General features: G+C 43.8%; 1 protein-coding gene across 2 annotated transcripts in view; it reads left to right on the top strand.

Annotated features, from left to right (window-relative positions):
* VCPKMT (valosin containing protein lysine methyltransferase) overlaps positions 1-17,916 on the top strand; it is a 60,011-nt gene that overhangs the window by 6,009 nt on the left and 36,086 nt on the right. For both annotated transcript variants that reach the window (XR_013600868.1, XM_078659713.1), the window contains exon 4: positions 12,036-12,155. Coding sequence is in view for 1 of the 2 variants with exons in the window: in XM_078659713.1 (XP_078515839.1) it covers positions 12,036-12,155 (120 nt within the window). In the remaining variant the exon portion in view is untranslated. The remainder of the gene's footprint in view (positions 1-12,035; positions 12,156-17,916) is intronic.

The raw sequence follows: 17,916 nt of genomic DNA, 5'->3' as shown, positions 1-17,916 counted from the left end.
TGCATACATAATGTTAAATCTGTTAAATGCATGTATCACAATTTACATACTGGACTACATAAGAAGGAACTTATGAGCCATCGCCACCCAGTTCAGTTGCCATAATCCTCATTTTTTGTTGTTAATGTTTGCTGCTTTTTAAAAATGCTGGCCAAGATTTTCAGAAGTAAGGTTTCAGTTTTTTAAAGCTCACCGAGTTCCACTGTCATGCATTCTGTATATTCAACGATATTTATTTAATAAAGATATAAATGTAATATACATTAGTTTTAGGTAGTCTGTCCCGTTGCTTGTGCAGCCTAATTGTTTTTCTGTCACACCTTTAATTATCCCTATGCTGTAGACATCTTACACCGAAACGCAGGGTTTAAGAATGTACACGACAGCCGAGTGTATACTTTTATAGGTCTGTATCCCATTTATTCCAGTTGCTAAGCCTGTGCATAAAAAGAGAAGACTATACGCAGGGGGTCTCCAACCTTTTTGTGATGAGAGCTATTTTTGTTCAATGAAAATCATGCCGAGCTACTATTATTAATATTATAAGAGAGACCACATTAGACAAGTTTGCATTAGTGGCCACCATACGCAAGATTACCAGCAGTGTACCAGCCAGAGTTGCAAGCAGTAATGTAAAAACGTTTTTTTTCAATTTGGAACATGTTTATGTGGGTAATAGATAACAGCCATTGCTGTAGTGCCTTTTAGTACTGAGCAAATAAGCCCATACACTACAACATTATCTATCACTTATATATCAGCTTTAAAAATATTTCATAAATTCAGCCATTTTTCTCCAAACATCAGTTCTGAAAATACATACATTCGTCTCAAATACACACACTCAATTTTGGTACAATAACATAAATTCAACAAAGCAAAAGCTTCTAATTTAGCAGGCATAGCTGCACACAGGAGAACTACTAACAGGTAGCTGGAGAGCTACCAGTAGCACACAACCTACTTGTTGGAGAAGCCTTCTCCAGCTTGTTCCGACCCTGTCCAAGTTTGTGCCAGGTAACGTTATAAAATTGATATATCAACCTTGCAGCCAGATTGAGAAAGGGGTGGGGGGGGAGGGAGCCTGGCTCACTTCAGCTCTTAGCAACCTATGGTTATAAACCAATAGTTTACCTAGGTGTGGCTATAACACATGCATCTGATTCTTTGTTGATCTTTTAGACGCTTTAAGCAATCAATGGTAGAGTTTTTAGGTATTGCTTGAGATGGCCTCTCACTAAGTTAATGCATCCCAATTAACTTAAGAATGATTCTTGTTTCTCCCTAGCGCATATCTGGATTTTCATCAGTATATTACATTTTGGGTTTCTGACTGATGGGAATGAGTAAATATGTGAAACCTTAGAATCCCTTTTATCCATCTGAAACTGGTAGGTACATGTAACGAAAACTGAAGAAAGGTTAACCAGCCTTCGATTTCCAGTTTTTGTTCCCTTCACTTGCCAGCAGCAATACAGAATTCAAATATTTAAAAATAAACTCATGCAGATTTGCACATTATTTTGGCACTTTCCAGTTACAAAACGTTAAATAACTGTAACCTCTCAAGCCATTTATGTAATGAAAATCATCAGTTCTTACTTAAGTCATAAAATAAAAACTTTGAGATCTCTTTAGCTATCTTGCCGAGCTAATGCCCTCAAATATAATACACGAGAGCGGCGCCAGCCTTGCCTGAGCCATTGTTTGCGGTATGTGGCACTCATGACACATGGAACATTGATTGTTCACGGGCCTACAGTGGTTCATTCGATATGAATCTGCATAAAGACTTTGCACTTTTAACATTTTACTCTGCGTTACTTAATACTCGGTATGATAAAAAAAAAATCACTGGGTTTATGCTGTAGTCTGGCGTGCAGGTTTATGGCATTGGTGATCAAGCTCCAGGAAAGTGACTTGAACTATGTCAGTATATAGGTCTGGTGGCCTAGCTCCTGTCACCATACCCATTGCCTCTGCACCGGTCACACATACCCCTTACCCGCACTCTCAATAATAAACTTTCTCTGGGCTCCTGAACACAACCCCTAGCTTGTACCACTGTCCCAGGATAACTTTTAACTTGTGAAGGTCTCTTTCTGGAATGGTCGTACTCTATCTTTAATCACTACTTTTGGCCCAATGTGAATGTCCCCCCTGTATTTGGCCTGCTGCAGCTCATATCTTCGTTGTTTGTGCTGGGTTTTTCCTTCAACCAGCTGAAGTCCACATTCATGTTCCAGTACTTTGTACACCTATTTATGAAGTTTGATACCTCTGTCAGAGCAAGAACCAAGTCTCCAAAACTTGGTTTCTTTTCCTGCTGGGCGAGCTGTTAATACCTGACCTGGTCTGAACTGTGTCACTGAGGGCGTCTCTTGCCTTAGAACCCCACTGAACAGGCTCTAACTGTACTGGGGTTAATCAGGCTTATGGAGACATGCTACAGAGAGAATTAATGTTCTTGCACACATCCTCCACATCAGAGGTTGAACCTATCTCCTTCCAGTGGCCGGGTACCATCTCATCCATACCAGGGGTTTCTAGGACTGATCCATGGGTGCTGGAGATCCCATGAATACCCATGGTACGCTTTATTTACCAAAAGCACATTTTAAAAGTGGAGGAAACCTAACTTCTAGGTTGAGGTTAGATTCTTCAGGCAAAAACCCAGGAGGAATACAGTAGCTAAAAAGAAGCCCTTACAGTATCTGGGTTAGGACCGCTTTTTCTGGAATCCTACGTAATGCATTTCGCCACGCTTCTTTAAGGAGAGATGTAGAAATATGTAGTGACCACTCCAACATAGTCCAAGTGCTCAAAGATGAAGTTTATTGATAATCTGCCTTGAACGTGACTCCTCTCTTGCCAGCACAGAGCCAACTGGCAACAGTAGAACCCACGTGCCGAAGGGCTCTATCACGACCTCAAGTAAAGAACGTCCACAAAAGATGCCTTATAGGCATAACAAAGTACATACCCATACCTTCTCTGCATCTCAATATGGAGGCTTCAAATAGCTTCTGTATCTTTGAATCAATTATTCATGGAGACAGAGAAAAGAAATTCTCTCTTCCTGTACGTTCTGAGCAGTAGGGGCACCCCACCTACCCGCAGTGCCTTTGGTTTCTGGATATTCTGGTTGTAAGTTCAGGAATAGACCAGGCAGCACAGAGCTATATCCCTAATGACATACCCTATGAACATCTGCGGCAGAATATCAGGCAATCCCTTGTATTTTAAGTTTTCTCACTGGAGGGAGTGGCAATGCCAGACTAGGATCCAAAAGCAGCGTTGTCATATTTTGTCAGACCGGCCCCCATCCTGCATGTAGTGGGTGAGCCTGACCACTACAAGGGAGGTTTGGCCAAATTCCCCCCTTCCAAGATATTTTTTAAAAGAAAAAATTGCAGATATGGGGCGTTTTACAACACATTTTCACTATAGAATCTTGTCCAGTGAGTGGATGGATGGGGATTGGAGACAGCCTGCATGGCTTGATGAATGAATAGTTGGATGGTGAGTAGTGAGTGGGTGAGAATTCAAGAATGGGTGGGTGAGAATTCAAGAATGGGTGACTATGGATAAAGTCTTAGCTACGTGGAGCAAATGGTTGCAATGCACTGAGCAACTGTGGGCGATTTAGTGTTCATTTGGCCTTCTGCATTAAAAAATTCTCTCCCAAACACTACCCCTACCAATTCTTAAGAAACCTATATAGCCTGGATATATTTAACACGGTGCTCTAATTTAGTGCCTTAAAGAACTAAACTCAAATCATCAAGCTTTGAGCTAAAATGGGACAGAGAAGGAGATTACTATGTAGTGTTTGAATTGCACAACTTGAGACCAGGAAACTTTCATAAATCCCAGCTTCCCCTTGACCACATTGTATTACCCTAGGCCGTTTTTCACACCCCCCCCCGTGCCTCCTTTTCCTTCATCACATCAGAGCATCTTGAAATACATCCGTTCGGGGTGTGCTCTGCACAAAAGCAAAATACTATGTTACTTTACTCCATCTTTAGCAACACCTAAGGCAACATTTAAGGGAAAAATACTTTTGACGTCTTCTTGGTTTTCTAATAGCTTTGTCGTAAGGGCAGTGGTGTTGGGGGCATGAATGTTTCCAAGTTCATAATTATAATCTATTGCTTCTAATAATTGCCACTACATGCAAATACTTAATTTAATATACTTAACAGAAATGCAGTGAACCTGCCACATTATAAAGAAATACACTGTTTTCAAGAGTCTTTTTCATATACGTACTGGACTCTGAGCCAAGCTGCAGCAGGCCACTCGCCCCTCGTCCCCCTAAAGCCTTGAAGGTCAGCCCTGCTTGTGGTGACACTGCAGGAGGCAGGGACCACCTAAATGCAAAACAAATGGCTTTGAAGAGATTGTTCTCACAGGGCACGCTTTAACACCATTTGTTGTACAGTGTTTATTTTTCAAGCACTGAAGTTCTTCAAGCTGGGAATGTAACTTGTCCAGCCTCCCAGCAAGAAAACCGACCCCCGACAGCACTGAGACTGCCCCCCCCCCCCCACCCTGCCAAATGCCCTGTGTCTGGTAGCGTCAATCCGTTCCTGGGGGGATTTAAGTGGGAAAGGAGTTGTTGCAAGGGGAAAGGCTGTTGCTTGGCGAAGAGTTTACACTGTTGTGGTGTTGACTTCAAAATGGTAATATATGTATGTTACAATGATTTAATTTTAAAAAAGCATTGAAACTGCAAATGTAACTCAATAATAATTGTACTAAAAAGTTTCACATATTGCTAAACTGTTGTTGGAGCTCAATGGCCTAAAATGCTACAATTGGTCGAAGTGGAGAGAGTAGAGCGGCAAAATAACAATACAATTTAAAAGCAAAATGTTACACCCAAATCCCCCCTCAAATACCGTTCATTAGTAAGTATCCCTGTGCTTCCAATTCTGAAAACCAGCGTTCTTAACACTGCAGAGTTGCAGGTATGTGACACCAGTACAGATAATCAGTCAGATTGCAGAGTTGGACTTCTAGGAAAGGCCATGGTAGACTCCACTTGTGAGAAGACCAGTTGCTTCCCTAGGGTTCCACCATGTTTCTCGTTGGGAAAAGCACAAAGACTACTAGGCCACAGCTGCCAGTTCCCTCGTCCTGATTAGCGTTTGAAGGTGTAAGTCCGAAAAGTCTAAACAACTGTGCCAGAGCAGATTTCTGCAGGATTGCTAAACACTATTTTCACCGTCTGTGTAGGCATTTAAAGCCACCATTACTACCTCGCTGTGAGGCGCACCTGTTTCTCAATGTTGTCCGGGAGAACCTGAAAAATAGTTCCCGGGTGCCTATCCCCTTCACATTGCATTCCCTACTGATCCATCCTAACCCTCTAGAATTCTCTGACCAATGACTCTTTTGATAGAGCTGTCGGAAGCCCCAGGACTCAAAAGTGGGTACCTCCTGCAGAGGTTATGAAGGGTTCCTTTCCTTTTATCCAACGTCGGAATGGAATTTACCACACAGAGCTTCCATCTTAGAATGTAAGTCACTTACGCCTTAAGTTTTGCCATTTGGAGATCCATCTGAACAGTGTGCATTACCGCCATCGTAATATGTGCCATTTTATCAGCAAAGTAGGTATGACTGGCGTTACTGGCATCAAAGCCATTTTTCTGTTGTCCGCTCCACCTTCTGTGAAGTGTCCAAAACAGTTTGTCCCTTTAGGCTCATTCTTATGAGCAACATTAGGGTCCAAAAAAAGTCTTGATTTCTGCTTTGTCTGCCACAGGGACTTTGTCGGAAAGTAAACTGCTACTGAAGCACTGTTATCCAGTGGCAGAATAAGTCACCAGGGACTTAGTGCACTGTTCTGGACATGGTCCCAGGCTCCACTCCCAGGGGTGCAGCCTCAAGTGTGGTGGCAACCATGGCAGCTTGGGTTGCCGCCCCGCTGGCAGCCCACATTTGGCATTGTTCTCTTTCCTCCCTCCAGCGATCCATCAAGTCTCCTCATTCAGCATCCCCCCCCTCTCCATTTAAGAGTGTGCTTAAAAAGAAAACCTCCTATGTGAACAGTCATCCCGAACAAGATGATGAACCCTGACTCTCCACCACTCAAATGTCTCGACCACCCATAGACATAATTCACATGTAAATACTTGCCTCATTCTTTATTACAATCATTACTGACCTGAGCGCACATCTGTTATCCACTCGCCAAACTAACGGACCTTGTATCAAATTGATGCTGGATTTATCCTCATGAGACGATACAGAGACTGCAAATTATTCTCTCCATGTTCTTCTCCCCCAAGTACTCCATTCCCAGGGTCTATTCTTGCATCCCTGCCTCCTTTTACTTTCCTCGAACACACCTATTCCTGAAGAACCTAATACTCAGACCAAACCCATGCTTCAAAGTATTCCACAAGCATACCCTCATACTCTACAATCACAAATCAAAATTCGCTTTATTCAATTCAAGTATTAAATCATAAAAGCATGGTACAAGAAGAACGTAAATCAATTCTACAAAATGATTTTAAAAGCCATTAAAAAACGTTATTAAAAAGACTTCAGCCTCGTACTTCATCGTCCAACATGTGCATGGGTTAGAAATGAGATCCTGTTGATCAGAATGAGGGGATGAGATATTACATTGTTTTTCTAGATCTAACAACCCCTTTCATATATTTAACTATACAATCATTGAAAATCTAATTTTCTAAAAGTTGCAATTTAATAAATGCGAGACAGCATTGTCTCAGTCCTAGCTCTTTTAAAATTGGCAGAATCCATCTTTTCCTTAATGTATAAAAATTGCAGAAAAGCATTGTGAATCGTGGTCTGTGAGGATGTATCGTCACATGGGCAAGGGTCTAGGGGATGTGACCAATCGTTCTTGTTTTGAAATGTAACCATGTTGTTAAAGTTACCTAAATGTAAGCGTGTCGATAACATCCTGTCGTAACTTCCCTTTGTATTTAAAAGGTATGGTTGTATCCAGAGCAATTGGTTCTCTCTATCAGTAGGTTTGTCATTATTAAGAGACAATCTCAAATTCTCTGACAAGTTAATGCAGGTGATCTTTAGTTCTTGCCTTTGCATGGTAGAGATGCTAACAGGGTAGGAGAAATATTCAGGATGTCCCAGATTGACCACAAAGTGCTTGACGTAATTAAGCCACGGGATACTTGAAGCACGCTGTAGGCTCAGGCAATCTTCAATCACGTCCCTATTCAGACCTGTGGCCACGCTTCACCAGATCTTATGCCACAAAAGCACCGACTGCATTTTAATTAGGTCAGTCCGATATGCCATTCCCAACTTGGCATGGACAATATACGTAGCTGTTTGTGGTAGCTAAAAGATATCTAAAAAATGTGTTCTCAATTATCTGCAGTGAATCCACATTTACATATCCGAGCTCCATACACAGCAGTTGAAATGCATCTAGCGTTGTAAATTGTGAGCAATTCTGCGATGGGACGCTTGCCTAACTTCCTGGCAACATTTGTCAGAGCTTCTATGGCTTTGACAAATTGCAATTTTCTTGCTCTACTGACGTATGCCTGTGACCCCCCTTTATCGAAAACAATACCGAAGGTATGCAAAATAATTAACAAATTCCAATGTCTTGTTGTCAATAACAATGTCCCGACACTTAACACTAGGCTAGCCATATTTCATAACATATGTTTTTGTTATATTGACATTGAGATCTAAGTTAGACATGTTTGTTATAAAACTCGTGACGCTCTTTTGCAAACCAATTTGCGTGCGGGATAAAAGGACCGCATCATCCGCATATAGTAATGCTCCTATGGGTCGTTTACCAATGCGGGGTAGATCCCGACATTCCCTGGATAATGTAACACCTAAGCCATTTATGTACATAGGAAGGGGGCTAGCACACACCCCTGCCTAACCCCCTTCTTAACAGCGAAGTTTTGGCTACGTTCTTCTGCACTGCCATAACGGATACTTGCCTGGGCTCCTTGATATAACGATCACACATTTACACTACATCCTATAACCATAAGCTCCAAATCTAGCCATCCTAAATACCACTAAAGACCAATCTGCACAAGCAACCTCCAAATATCACTTTCTCTCAACTCAGTTACACACCACATCAACCATCTCTTATTCATGACATCACACCTGTCAAACCTGGCCAATGAAAAGTAGTACTCTAGTTTCTAACTCATATTTTGTAGCATGTCTGCCCTCTATCTAAGGCTGAGCTTGATACTATTGCTCTTACTTAAAGGGATTCTGCTCATTCTCTATATCACCATTTTAGCTCTAGGGTGCCTAGTCGCCTGCCTCGGTAGAGCAGTAAAAACTGGTGGGCGTGGGAAGGGTGCCTTAATCCACAAGAAGTAGCTCAAATGCAGACTGGTTAACTGGAAAAACTCCTCAACCTGGAGATTATACGGCATGATACCTTAACGGCTGAGGTTGAACATCCTATACATTCCACCTCTTGACAGAAATAGATTTACTGATGGTTTCCTTGATTTATAGCACTCATCTCTTCTGATCATATTTTCTGGGAGGCTTCATCATCCATTTGGGAAAATTACTAAGCCACCAACTTATCCCTTTTCCAAATTTTCCTATTTGACATCAACCTATTGCAACATCTAATATTTGCTACCCACAATAACTGCTCAACCCTGGCCCTGATTTTATCTTTCTTTTTAATAAAGGTACACGACAGACAAAACTCTAACCCTCTCAAATTGAAATGATCAGACGACCTTTATTTCTTTCAAAATTCTGACTGTAGGAAGCTGGCTCTATATTTAATGTACTAAAAGGAAGTACACTGTTCAGAGATTCCAGGGGATCCCCAATTAGTGTGTAGAGGTAAAAGCAGATCATTCTAATGCCCTTTTTGTGGTAGTGTGAGCAAGCAGTTAGGCTTATCAAAGGGTAGTGTTAAGCATTTTGTGTCACACACAGAGGCAATAAATAAAACACACTCAAGAATAAATCTGGGACTAATTGGTTAAAAATAAAGTTGCATCTTTATATTTTTAGAAACCAAGAACTTCGTTCAATAGTGAATAAATGCTTTGTATGTCGATTTTATAACCAAATGCAGTTCAAGACGCACATACTTATGAGTTTCAAAGAACAGCGGTTACTACCATCCGACAGAGACCGTCACGGTCAGGGAGAAGAAAAGCATAGGGTTAGATGGGAGACTACTGCCAACACATTTACCGTTGTGGTCGATGGAAGCACCACTCCGCCATGGAGTTTTGGGGGACAAAGGTTGACCTGAGTTCAGGGAAGTTCTACTCCAGGGGAGTCTGAGTTTTGGAAGTCCCAGGGCTCGGACACGCAGGCAGTTCTTGGTCAGAGATGCCAGAGGTCTTGGGAAGCAGAATTAGTTCTTCACTGCTGGCGTTCAGCTATAGGTGTGGTGAGGGCCATCTGTAGCGCCTGGGGCAGTCATGCCCAAGTTGCTGCTTTCACGCAATCGACTCCACCAGAAAGGGGGTACAGGTTCACAGGAGCCGGGCTGTTTCCAGCATTGGTTGCAGGTACTTTAAGGATCCCTCTGGCTAGTGGATGCGTTCAAGGAGTCTGTTTCTGGACTGGTGACCAAAAAGCCTTGGCTGCTTCAAGTTTTGGTTGCCTAGGTGAATCGCATCACACGGTCAGTGCCAGTCTTCACCTTGTGGCGGTCTTTACAGGCGGTGTGCCGGGGACTAGTACCACTTGTCCAAAGGGAGGTCACAGGCAATTGGTGAAGACTGGCAGGGCTCTGGGTTTCTTGGAAGCTGCACAGGTTTTAGGGAGGGACGGCAGGCCACAGTTGAGTCCTTTTGCAGTTTGGCAGGGTTTGGTGCAGGTTTTTTCCTCCGCAGGGCTCAGTTCCTGGATCAGCTGCATGTTTTCTTCCATGGTCATTTTTAGTTCAGTGGGATCTGAGGTTCAGGTCTTGGGAATCAACCTACATACTAAATCTAGGGGCTTTGCATTGGGGGCACAGGTAGTAGCCAATAGGCTACTTATCTTTAGGGTATCTACATCCTCTAGTGACTACTTCCTGTGGGGATGGGCAGTACCCTAACCCTGATTTGAGGGTTTCCCACCATCTCAAGATAGTGGAATTTCAGTAGAAGGGTTCGCCTCATTCGCCCTGCCCTAGGGGAGTGCAGGCTGAGGGGGGACCCTCCTCCTCCTCATCTAAATAATTTTCTTCCTGCCAAGAGTGCAACAGGAAAGGGGGCTTGGCCTCCCCCCCTCTACTTGGGTTTCCTGGCCTGGATTGTAATGGTGGCACTGCCTTTAAACTTCCTGCCCGAGTTGGCTATCCTGTCCTTGGAGAGGTGTGAAACACCCCTGCCCAGAGCAGGTATTGTTTCTGTCCTCTGGGAGTGCGGGCTCTGACCTTATGAGGTCAAAAACATGTCCGGTGGTGGCAGGGTGGTGAGCACTGGCCAGAGACCCCACTAGTGTTTGGTTATGTTTGGTTATGTTTCAGGGGACCCTCTAAAAGGGCCTCCTGTCTGAATGTATTCATACATCCAACACTGGCTTGAGCGAGTAAATAAGACCATATGTTTGGTACCAAACATCTCAGAAATCAGTGAAGCTATCATGGAGCTAGGAAACTCGCGTCCCAGCCCATGTACTATTTGTAGCTTCCCTGTTCACTTACAACATCACAGAATAGACTGGACATTGTAGGGGCATATCTGCTCATGCTGATACGCCCGCCCACACATGGGATATAATGCACACTTCCTCAGGGCTAAAGGCCTGCAGTAGGGGTGACTTACCTGTATCTCATGCAGTGTATGGGTGGAATGGCACATAGGGTTGTGGCCATGTCGACTGTTCGGATATTCCTGCACGAGGAAATGCAGCCTGCAAAGACAGAGTGCATAGCTTTAGTGATGGGGCCCTGGGATGGTACTAGTACTCAGCCCCACCTGACCCTCTTCAGTATTCATTACCTAGGTACCAGGGGTACCATTTACTGGGGATTTACAGGGTAGCTGAAGTTGTTGCAATCGTGGTACAGTGTTTTGGGAAAGAGATCTGGCACTGGGGACCTGGTTAGCATGGGCACAGTGCACTTACAGTTCAAAAACACATAAGGCAAAAAGTGGGGCTAACCATGCAGAAAGAGGCACTTCACTACACTGACGCTAGCGCTTCCTCCCCATGCCAAAGTGGAGGCAGAAATGGTCACATTTGGAGACTTCGAACACAGTTTTGGCAAAGCCAGTAGTGGTCTTAATGTGCTAACACATACATATGCAAATGTACCTATCTCTGATGAATGTTTGCAATGTTCAGCATTCCGTCCATCATTTGTTGCTTTTGCCGCCCTAAGTGGTAAGGGTATGCCCAGAAGTGGGTCCCATGTTCACTGGATTCAAGCTAGCCTGGCTGATGAGGGGTGATGCCTCGAAACCGGTCCCAGGATGCTTGTTTTGGTTCAAGGTAGGACCTGGCTTGGCAGTTCGGGCTGGACTGTTCCCATGAGGCACAGGGTCAAGACTGATTTGCATATGGCTGGGTCCAAACTGGTTTGGCGTGGTGAGCAAAAGAACAATGGATTAAACCCAGATCTTTGTGACTGGGGGTGAATGTTTACATTGTTCAGCATTCCATCCATCTTTTGTTCTTTTTGTCTGTCTCTTTCTGTGCCTCATAGGTCTGTTATTTCCTAAGCTTGTGGAGCGAAATGTAATTATTTATTTGATCTATTCTTGAGAGTCCTGTGCTGTGCAGTACATCAGCTGTGGCGAAGTCGAAAATAGTGCTTACAGATAAGAGGCATGTTGTACAGGCGTGGCATTTACTGTGTGTGATATTTGTACTCTGTGTAATGGCTCATTAAGTCCAGATCTGTAGGCTTTTCCAGGACTTGTTTCTCACAGTTATTGGTGAATGTGGTTAACCAAGGTTAAAGTACCAGAAACACCACAAATGTATGTGTCCTACTTCTGTTGTAATTGGAGGTTTTGTTTGGCAGTGCTGTCGTTTGTAAGTAAATTACCATATTCTTTGTCTAGTCTCTAGAACCCTTGCTGAAGACATTAAAGGAGGTAGCGAGTCCCAACACCATTATCCTTTGCTGCTTTGAAAAAAGGACTATGGGGAAAAACCCTGCCATTGAGAGAAAGTTCTTTGAGGTATGGTTTCTTAATTGGCTATTTTGTTGTCTCTTTTAAAGAAATTCCACTACACTCATTATGATTGTGCCTTTTCTTGACACTGAAAACCCTCCTATTTTAAATCTGAGTTTACCTGGAGGCCTACTGGTCTGTTAAGGCGACAGCAAATTATACCCTTTTTATGTTTAGTGTATGTATGTTTGTCTATTTCATTACAGTTGTAAGTGCTTGTGTTGCCTTCATTTCCAGGGCGCTTTTGTGGCTATTTAAAAACAGCTAGGCAAGCCGATTAAGAGCATGCAGGCACAGCCTCCTCTCTCTTCATCCCTTTTCAGTATTCACCCGAGCTGGATTAGGAGGAGTTTTGAGGGGACTGACTTGCTATGGTTTGGCCTGGATCACGCAACTACATATCTTCATATGCTTTAAAGGTTCCTGTGGGAGGAGGAGCTACGCTCGTAACCAAGATGGCCGCATAAGTTCCCGGCTCCGTCGACCTCCGCCAGAAGCTCATGAATCCTGAACTTTATCCTGAACTCCCGCCGGACTCCCGTGCTGGTGAACAGCATCTGAGTCGAAAGGTGCAACCCCGAAATCTCTGGCGGCCCGGACGGCGAAGCTATGCCGTGCGCCATTCTTGGCCTGCCTCCGATCTGACGCCGGGGCCTCGAGTTTTAACTTGGCCGGGTTGGAGTCGAACAACATCGGCTGTGAAAGGTGGGTGGATCCGGTCTCGCGAAGCGGCTTTTTTGTTTCTCCCTTATTGGATGGTGCCCCGGTGACTGCTTTACCCTGCAACTACAGTGGCCTGTTAATATCGTCTACTTGTTCGGGGATCCGCCTCCCGGAGACCCCGTTGAGCTCCCGGTGGTTCTCTGGGCTCGGTGGGCTTGGCGGCGACGGTGCATCTACTGTGCTGTGGACGTGCTTTATAGTGGTTTCTACAGCGATTCTGCCCTGTGCCCCGGAGAAGTCGACCTCTGGGGTTCGGATACCCGCCCGGTCGCTCATTGAGGGGTGATGGAGCGGACTGAAACTACACCGTCGCTACGCACTGTAATGGCCGCCATTTTGCAGCTTCACGAACGGTTCACCGCCAACATCCAAGGGATGGTCGTAACTGCAGACCGTATTAGTTCGAGACCGGGTTCTGACCCTTTGTTGTTAGACAGCCGAGATACTCCACCCAAGGATACCGTCTTTATTGGCACCGAGGTCCCCGTGCTGAATGTTGATTTGGACCCTCCCAGCAACCCTAAGATGGCGGCTATCAAGGCCGAGAGGACTGGATGTGAGTTAAGCCGTACATTGAAGCCACCCGAGTTGGATATGACTGCCATTATGGAACAATGTGCCTTCTACTACGACTGCCAACTTCGACTTTTGCCTCTTTCTGTGATCGATCATTACCGCCTTGCTGCTTTCTCACCGGTGGATAGTGGACTTGCTCTGACTTTTGAACTTTGCGTACGTTTCTCCTGCTTTTCCTCTCCTTGCATTAACTTTGACACTCTACTGTTTTCTGGTGTTCCTGTTGTGATGGCGGTTCGAGTGGATGTACTCAACGTGAAGAATCATGGTGATCTATGTGTGCTGGAGGGGCTTTTCGTGATGGATCGTGAGGGTTTGGGCTGAACTTGATTACGCTTCAATGCAATGTCTCCCTTTGTTTTTGCTGGGTTGTATCTGTGGGAGCGGAACCGGCTGTACGTTTGATTAGCCTGGTTACTGTTTTTCTGATGTGTCTGGACGGGGTTTGCTATTTCTGTTGAGCCGGGGTCGGACGGGATGTTCTCTTCTTCTTTGTGTACGGCTCCCCTACAGACTATCTCTTGATTTGCAGCGCTTTGCTATTCTGCTGGTAGGGGGTGTCTGCTTTTGGCGGGGGGATGGGAGTCTGGGAGCTCGTATCGTACTGAAACATCCTCCTCCTCCACCTTTTCCCCATCCTTGGGGTGTAGTTTAGGGGGCGACAGGCACACTGCTAGTGGGGTTGGGTCGTAGCCATAAGCAGGGGTGTAGGGTGGTGGGTTGCGGGAGGGTTTTTTATTTTTCCTTTGTTATTTTCTATGACCTTTCTATTTCCCTTTTCCCTCTCCGCGAGAGCTGTGGCTTATTCTCCTGTTTTTTCCTAGCATATCTGGGTGTCACGTGTATCCATCGTATATCCTGTATTTTTGGTGGGTGGATGAGGTGGGGGGATGCCTGCGGTCATTGACGTTTAACTGCTTGCTCCAGCCTTTGCTGGTATTGATTTTTCTCCTGCTCATGACTGTATGGTGTTTCATTGCTTCGTTCGCACGTCCACAGCTGCGCTGTGTTTCGATTGGTGGCGCCCGATATGTGTATTATTTCTCTTGTGTTAAAATAATAAAAATATATATTAAAAAAAAAAAAAAAAGGTTCCTGTGGCCTGTAAAAATGTAATGCCTCCTTCCACGATTGCAGATGTATTGCATAAGTGCTTGAAAATCCTAAGCCTCGTGCAAACAAACAAAAAAAATCTCTAGATGTTTTTCCACCATGTTCATCCTTCCAATTAACAAAGGGAAAGATGAATTCATGATTGGTGTGTTAAGGCATTAAGAATTCCACCTCTTTCCCTTCTTCATCCCTCCCCTTTCCTCTTTTCCTGTCCTCCAGATTCTCATTTACCTATAGAAATGTCTTTTGTCAAGAGTAACTATTAAAAAATAAATGTTTGGGGCTGTGGGACTGTGCACTTTACCACTGCTAACCAGTGCTAAAGTGCCTGTGCCCTCTCCTTTAAAAATGTTGAAATTAGCTTGTATCAAATTGGCAGATTTAATTTACTTGTAAGTCCATAATAAAGTGGTACAACATATATCCAGGACCTTTAAATTCAATGCTATTGGTGACTCTGCAGCACTTATTATGCCACTCATTTAATACCCCCTCCATTTAGCTGGTGTGTGCAGATTTAAACTGCCATTTCAGCTTAGTAAAATAAACCTTTTGCCAGGCCTAAACATTCCTTTTTAATACATATGGCATCTGTAGCGTAGGCCCTAAACAGCCCACAGGGCAGGATGCAGTGTATTTAAAAAAATCTGCACATGGATTTGTACATTTTACATGCCTTGGTAATTAAAGACTACGTTTTTCACTAATGCAAAGCCTGCCTTTACCACTGGATAACACTGGGTTACCTTATTACATTTAATACATGCTAACTTTCATTTGGAAGTAGGAATGTCAAGTTTGGTGTCTATAACAACAGTATTTTTAAACCCTCTTAAATCTTTTTGTTTTTAAACCCTTTATTGGTTATTTGCTTAGATCAAGCCCATTACCAGGGCTAAACATAACAAAGCGGTACGATACAGGTGCAGCACAAACAACAAAAGAAAACAAAGAAAAAACCTGCAAACAGTATATTCGCTCAGTGTGCCCCCATCTCCAGTTGCAAGTATCCAAGCCCCCTTCCCCACTCCTCAGTCTCGACCACACCCAACCCAGTACCCCTCAGTAAGTGCTTCAAAACCACAACCATGGTTGTCTTCCAGGGGATCCTCCTCAATAGTCATAAGCACTGAATGTTCCTGCCCTGTGCTGGGACCCCAGAGTACATAAAAAATATATTTGCCCGGTTGAATGCTGTCCTGCTTCGCACTCCTAAATAATAGAAATATAACCCCCCCCCCCCATGGAGCATACACATGGTGAAGTAAGAAAACACCTGTAAAGGTGTTTCATTCTAATAACATGAGGCACATCAAAAGACAGTTTCTGAATAAAGCGTGGGGTTTTATTTGTGCAACACTCTCTAGCAGAAAGGTTTTCCCAGATGTCAAATGAAACACTATGCAAATGTGTATGTGTATATAAGTATGTGTGTATATAGATATAGATATATATAGATATATATATATATATATATATATATATATATATATATATTACCTACTGGCGGTCGCCAGTAGGTATATATAGTTAGGATTTTTTCTCTATGGGTTTTTTGAAAATTCTATGTCTAATAACTTTGGCGTTTGTGGACGGAATTGGCTGAAATTTTCAGGAAAATGGCACATTTTGTTTCTGAGCAGCAGAAAATTTGGGGGGGGTTCGTCCAGTGGGGGCCGAGAAAAAAGGGGGGTCCCAAAACGTGTTTTTAACATTGAGTTTTCCATAGGGCGGTTGGCCTCACTTTTAGCCCGAACGGCTGAATGGATTTGCACGAAACTTGGCAAAATTGTAGGGACTGGTAGCCCGATGTGCCTTTTGTAGGTCTCAATATATGTGCTCCAGTGGATTTTGAGAAATTAACGTTTAAAAAAAGATATATATCTGTAACAGCGGACCGGGCAGCGCACTGGTTCGCGGACTTTTCGCGCAACGGAGCTTTGTGAAGCGAAGCTGATTGGTTCTCCGGCGTCTGTCAACATTCCAAACAGTCCGTAGCGGCCGCCATCTTGTCTCTCGGTAGGATCGAGAGACAAGAGGAGGTCAAAACAAAGGGGGAAATAACTATAAGGGGGCATAGTAGATCCTCGCTGACCCCCTAGGTTTGATGTGGAGGTTTTAAAAGGGCCCCGCGGGGCAAAAAAAAATAATAATAATAATAATAATTGAACGGCTGAATGGATTTGCACGAAACTTGGCAAAATATTAGGGACTGGTAGCCCGATGTGCCTTTGCTAGGTCTCAATATATGTGCTCCAGTGGATTTTGAGAAATTAACGTTCAAAAAAAGATATATATCTGTAACAGCGCTCCGCTTCGCGTAACGGAGGTTTGCGAAGCTGATTGGTCATTCTGTCACTGGGCTATAGTTGGGCTACATCTGGCTGATATTTGGGCTACATTTGTTTTTTTGTGTGTCTGGCGGCCATCTTTGGGCTACATTGGGCTACATTGGGCTTCATTGGGCTACATTCGGCTAATTAGCAAATAGCTCATCGCAAACTAGGAATGGTAAAGAATCGCTATTTATTCCTTAAAGTTCGCTATTTAGGAAATGCAAATAACTTTGATGATACATATGGCGGTTCATCTCTAACAAGATAAGAAGCATAGGGATACATTTATGATGACTGGCGCATCACCAGGGATGTGTTAGTCATTCTGTGCCGCTGTTCCGTCACCTATGGTGTGCTGCATTTACAATGCGGCGCATCATGGGGCAAAAACAGCACAGATGCGTGATGTATCTGTGCCGTAAAGGTGGCGCATTGCTGGAGTTGTATCGCAAGTGTGATGAAGCTCCAGCAAGGGTCGGGGGTGCCCCTGTCGCAGGGTTTCTGTTCTCACACAGAACTGTGGACAGAGGATTGGAACCTCGGCGAATGCATTGCTGGAGTTGTATCGCAAGTGTGATGAAGCTCCAGCAAGGGTCGGGGGTGCCCCTGTCGCAGGGTTTCTGTTCTCACACAGAACTGTGGACAGAGGATTGGAACCTCGGCGAATTAGGGTGTCCCAAAACTCACGTTAGTAATCAAAAACTATTTAGCAAGCTAGGTACAGTGTCACATTGGATATAACAAACTCTCAATGTTTAGACAATCCAGAATATGAACTTATAGTACCTCAGGATACGTGGAACTCATGAACAGTCGGTCGTTATAGATTTCTTAGAAACCAGAACATGGAGTTAAGAAGAACAGATGTGTATTTGAAATGTTTATTTACTAATGCCGTCTTCTCAGGCGTAGTACCTTAGATAATAAAAGTACACATATTATCAGTAGCAAAATTACCAGCATAGTTACTAGTACATAAAAAGTGAATGGTGATAGTATGTTAACATGCTGTAAATGAA

The sequence above is a fragment of the Lissotriton helveticus genome, chromosome 9 (assembly GCF_964261635.1).
Source record: "Lissotriton helveticus chromosome 9, aLisHel1.1, whole genome shotgun sequence".
NCBI lineage: Eukaryota > Metazoa > Chordata > Amphibia > Caudata > Salamandridae > Lissotriton > Lissotriton helveticus.
The sequence above is the reverse complement of the archived record's forward strand: the minus strand, read 5'-3'. Positions and strand labels throughout refer to the sequence as shown.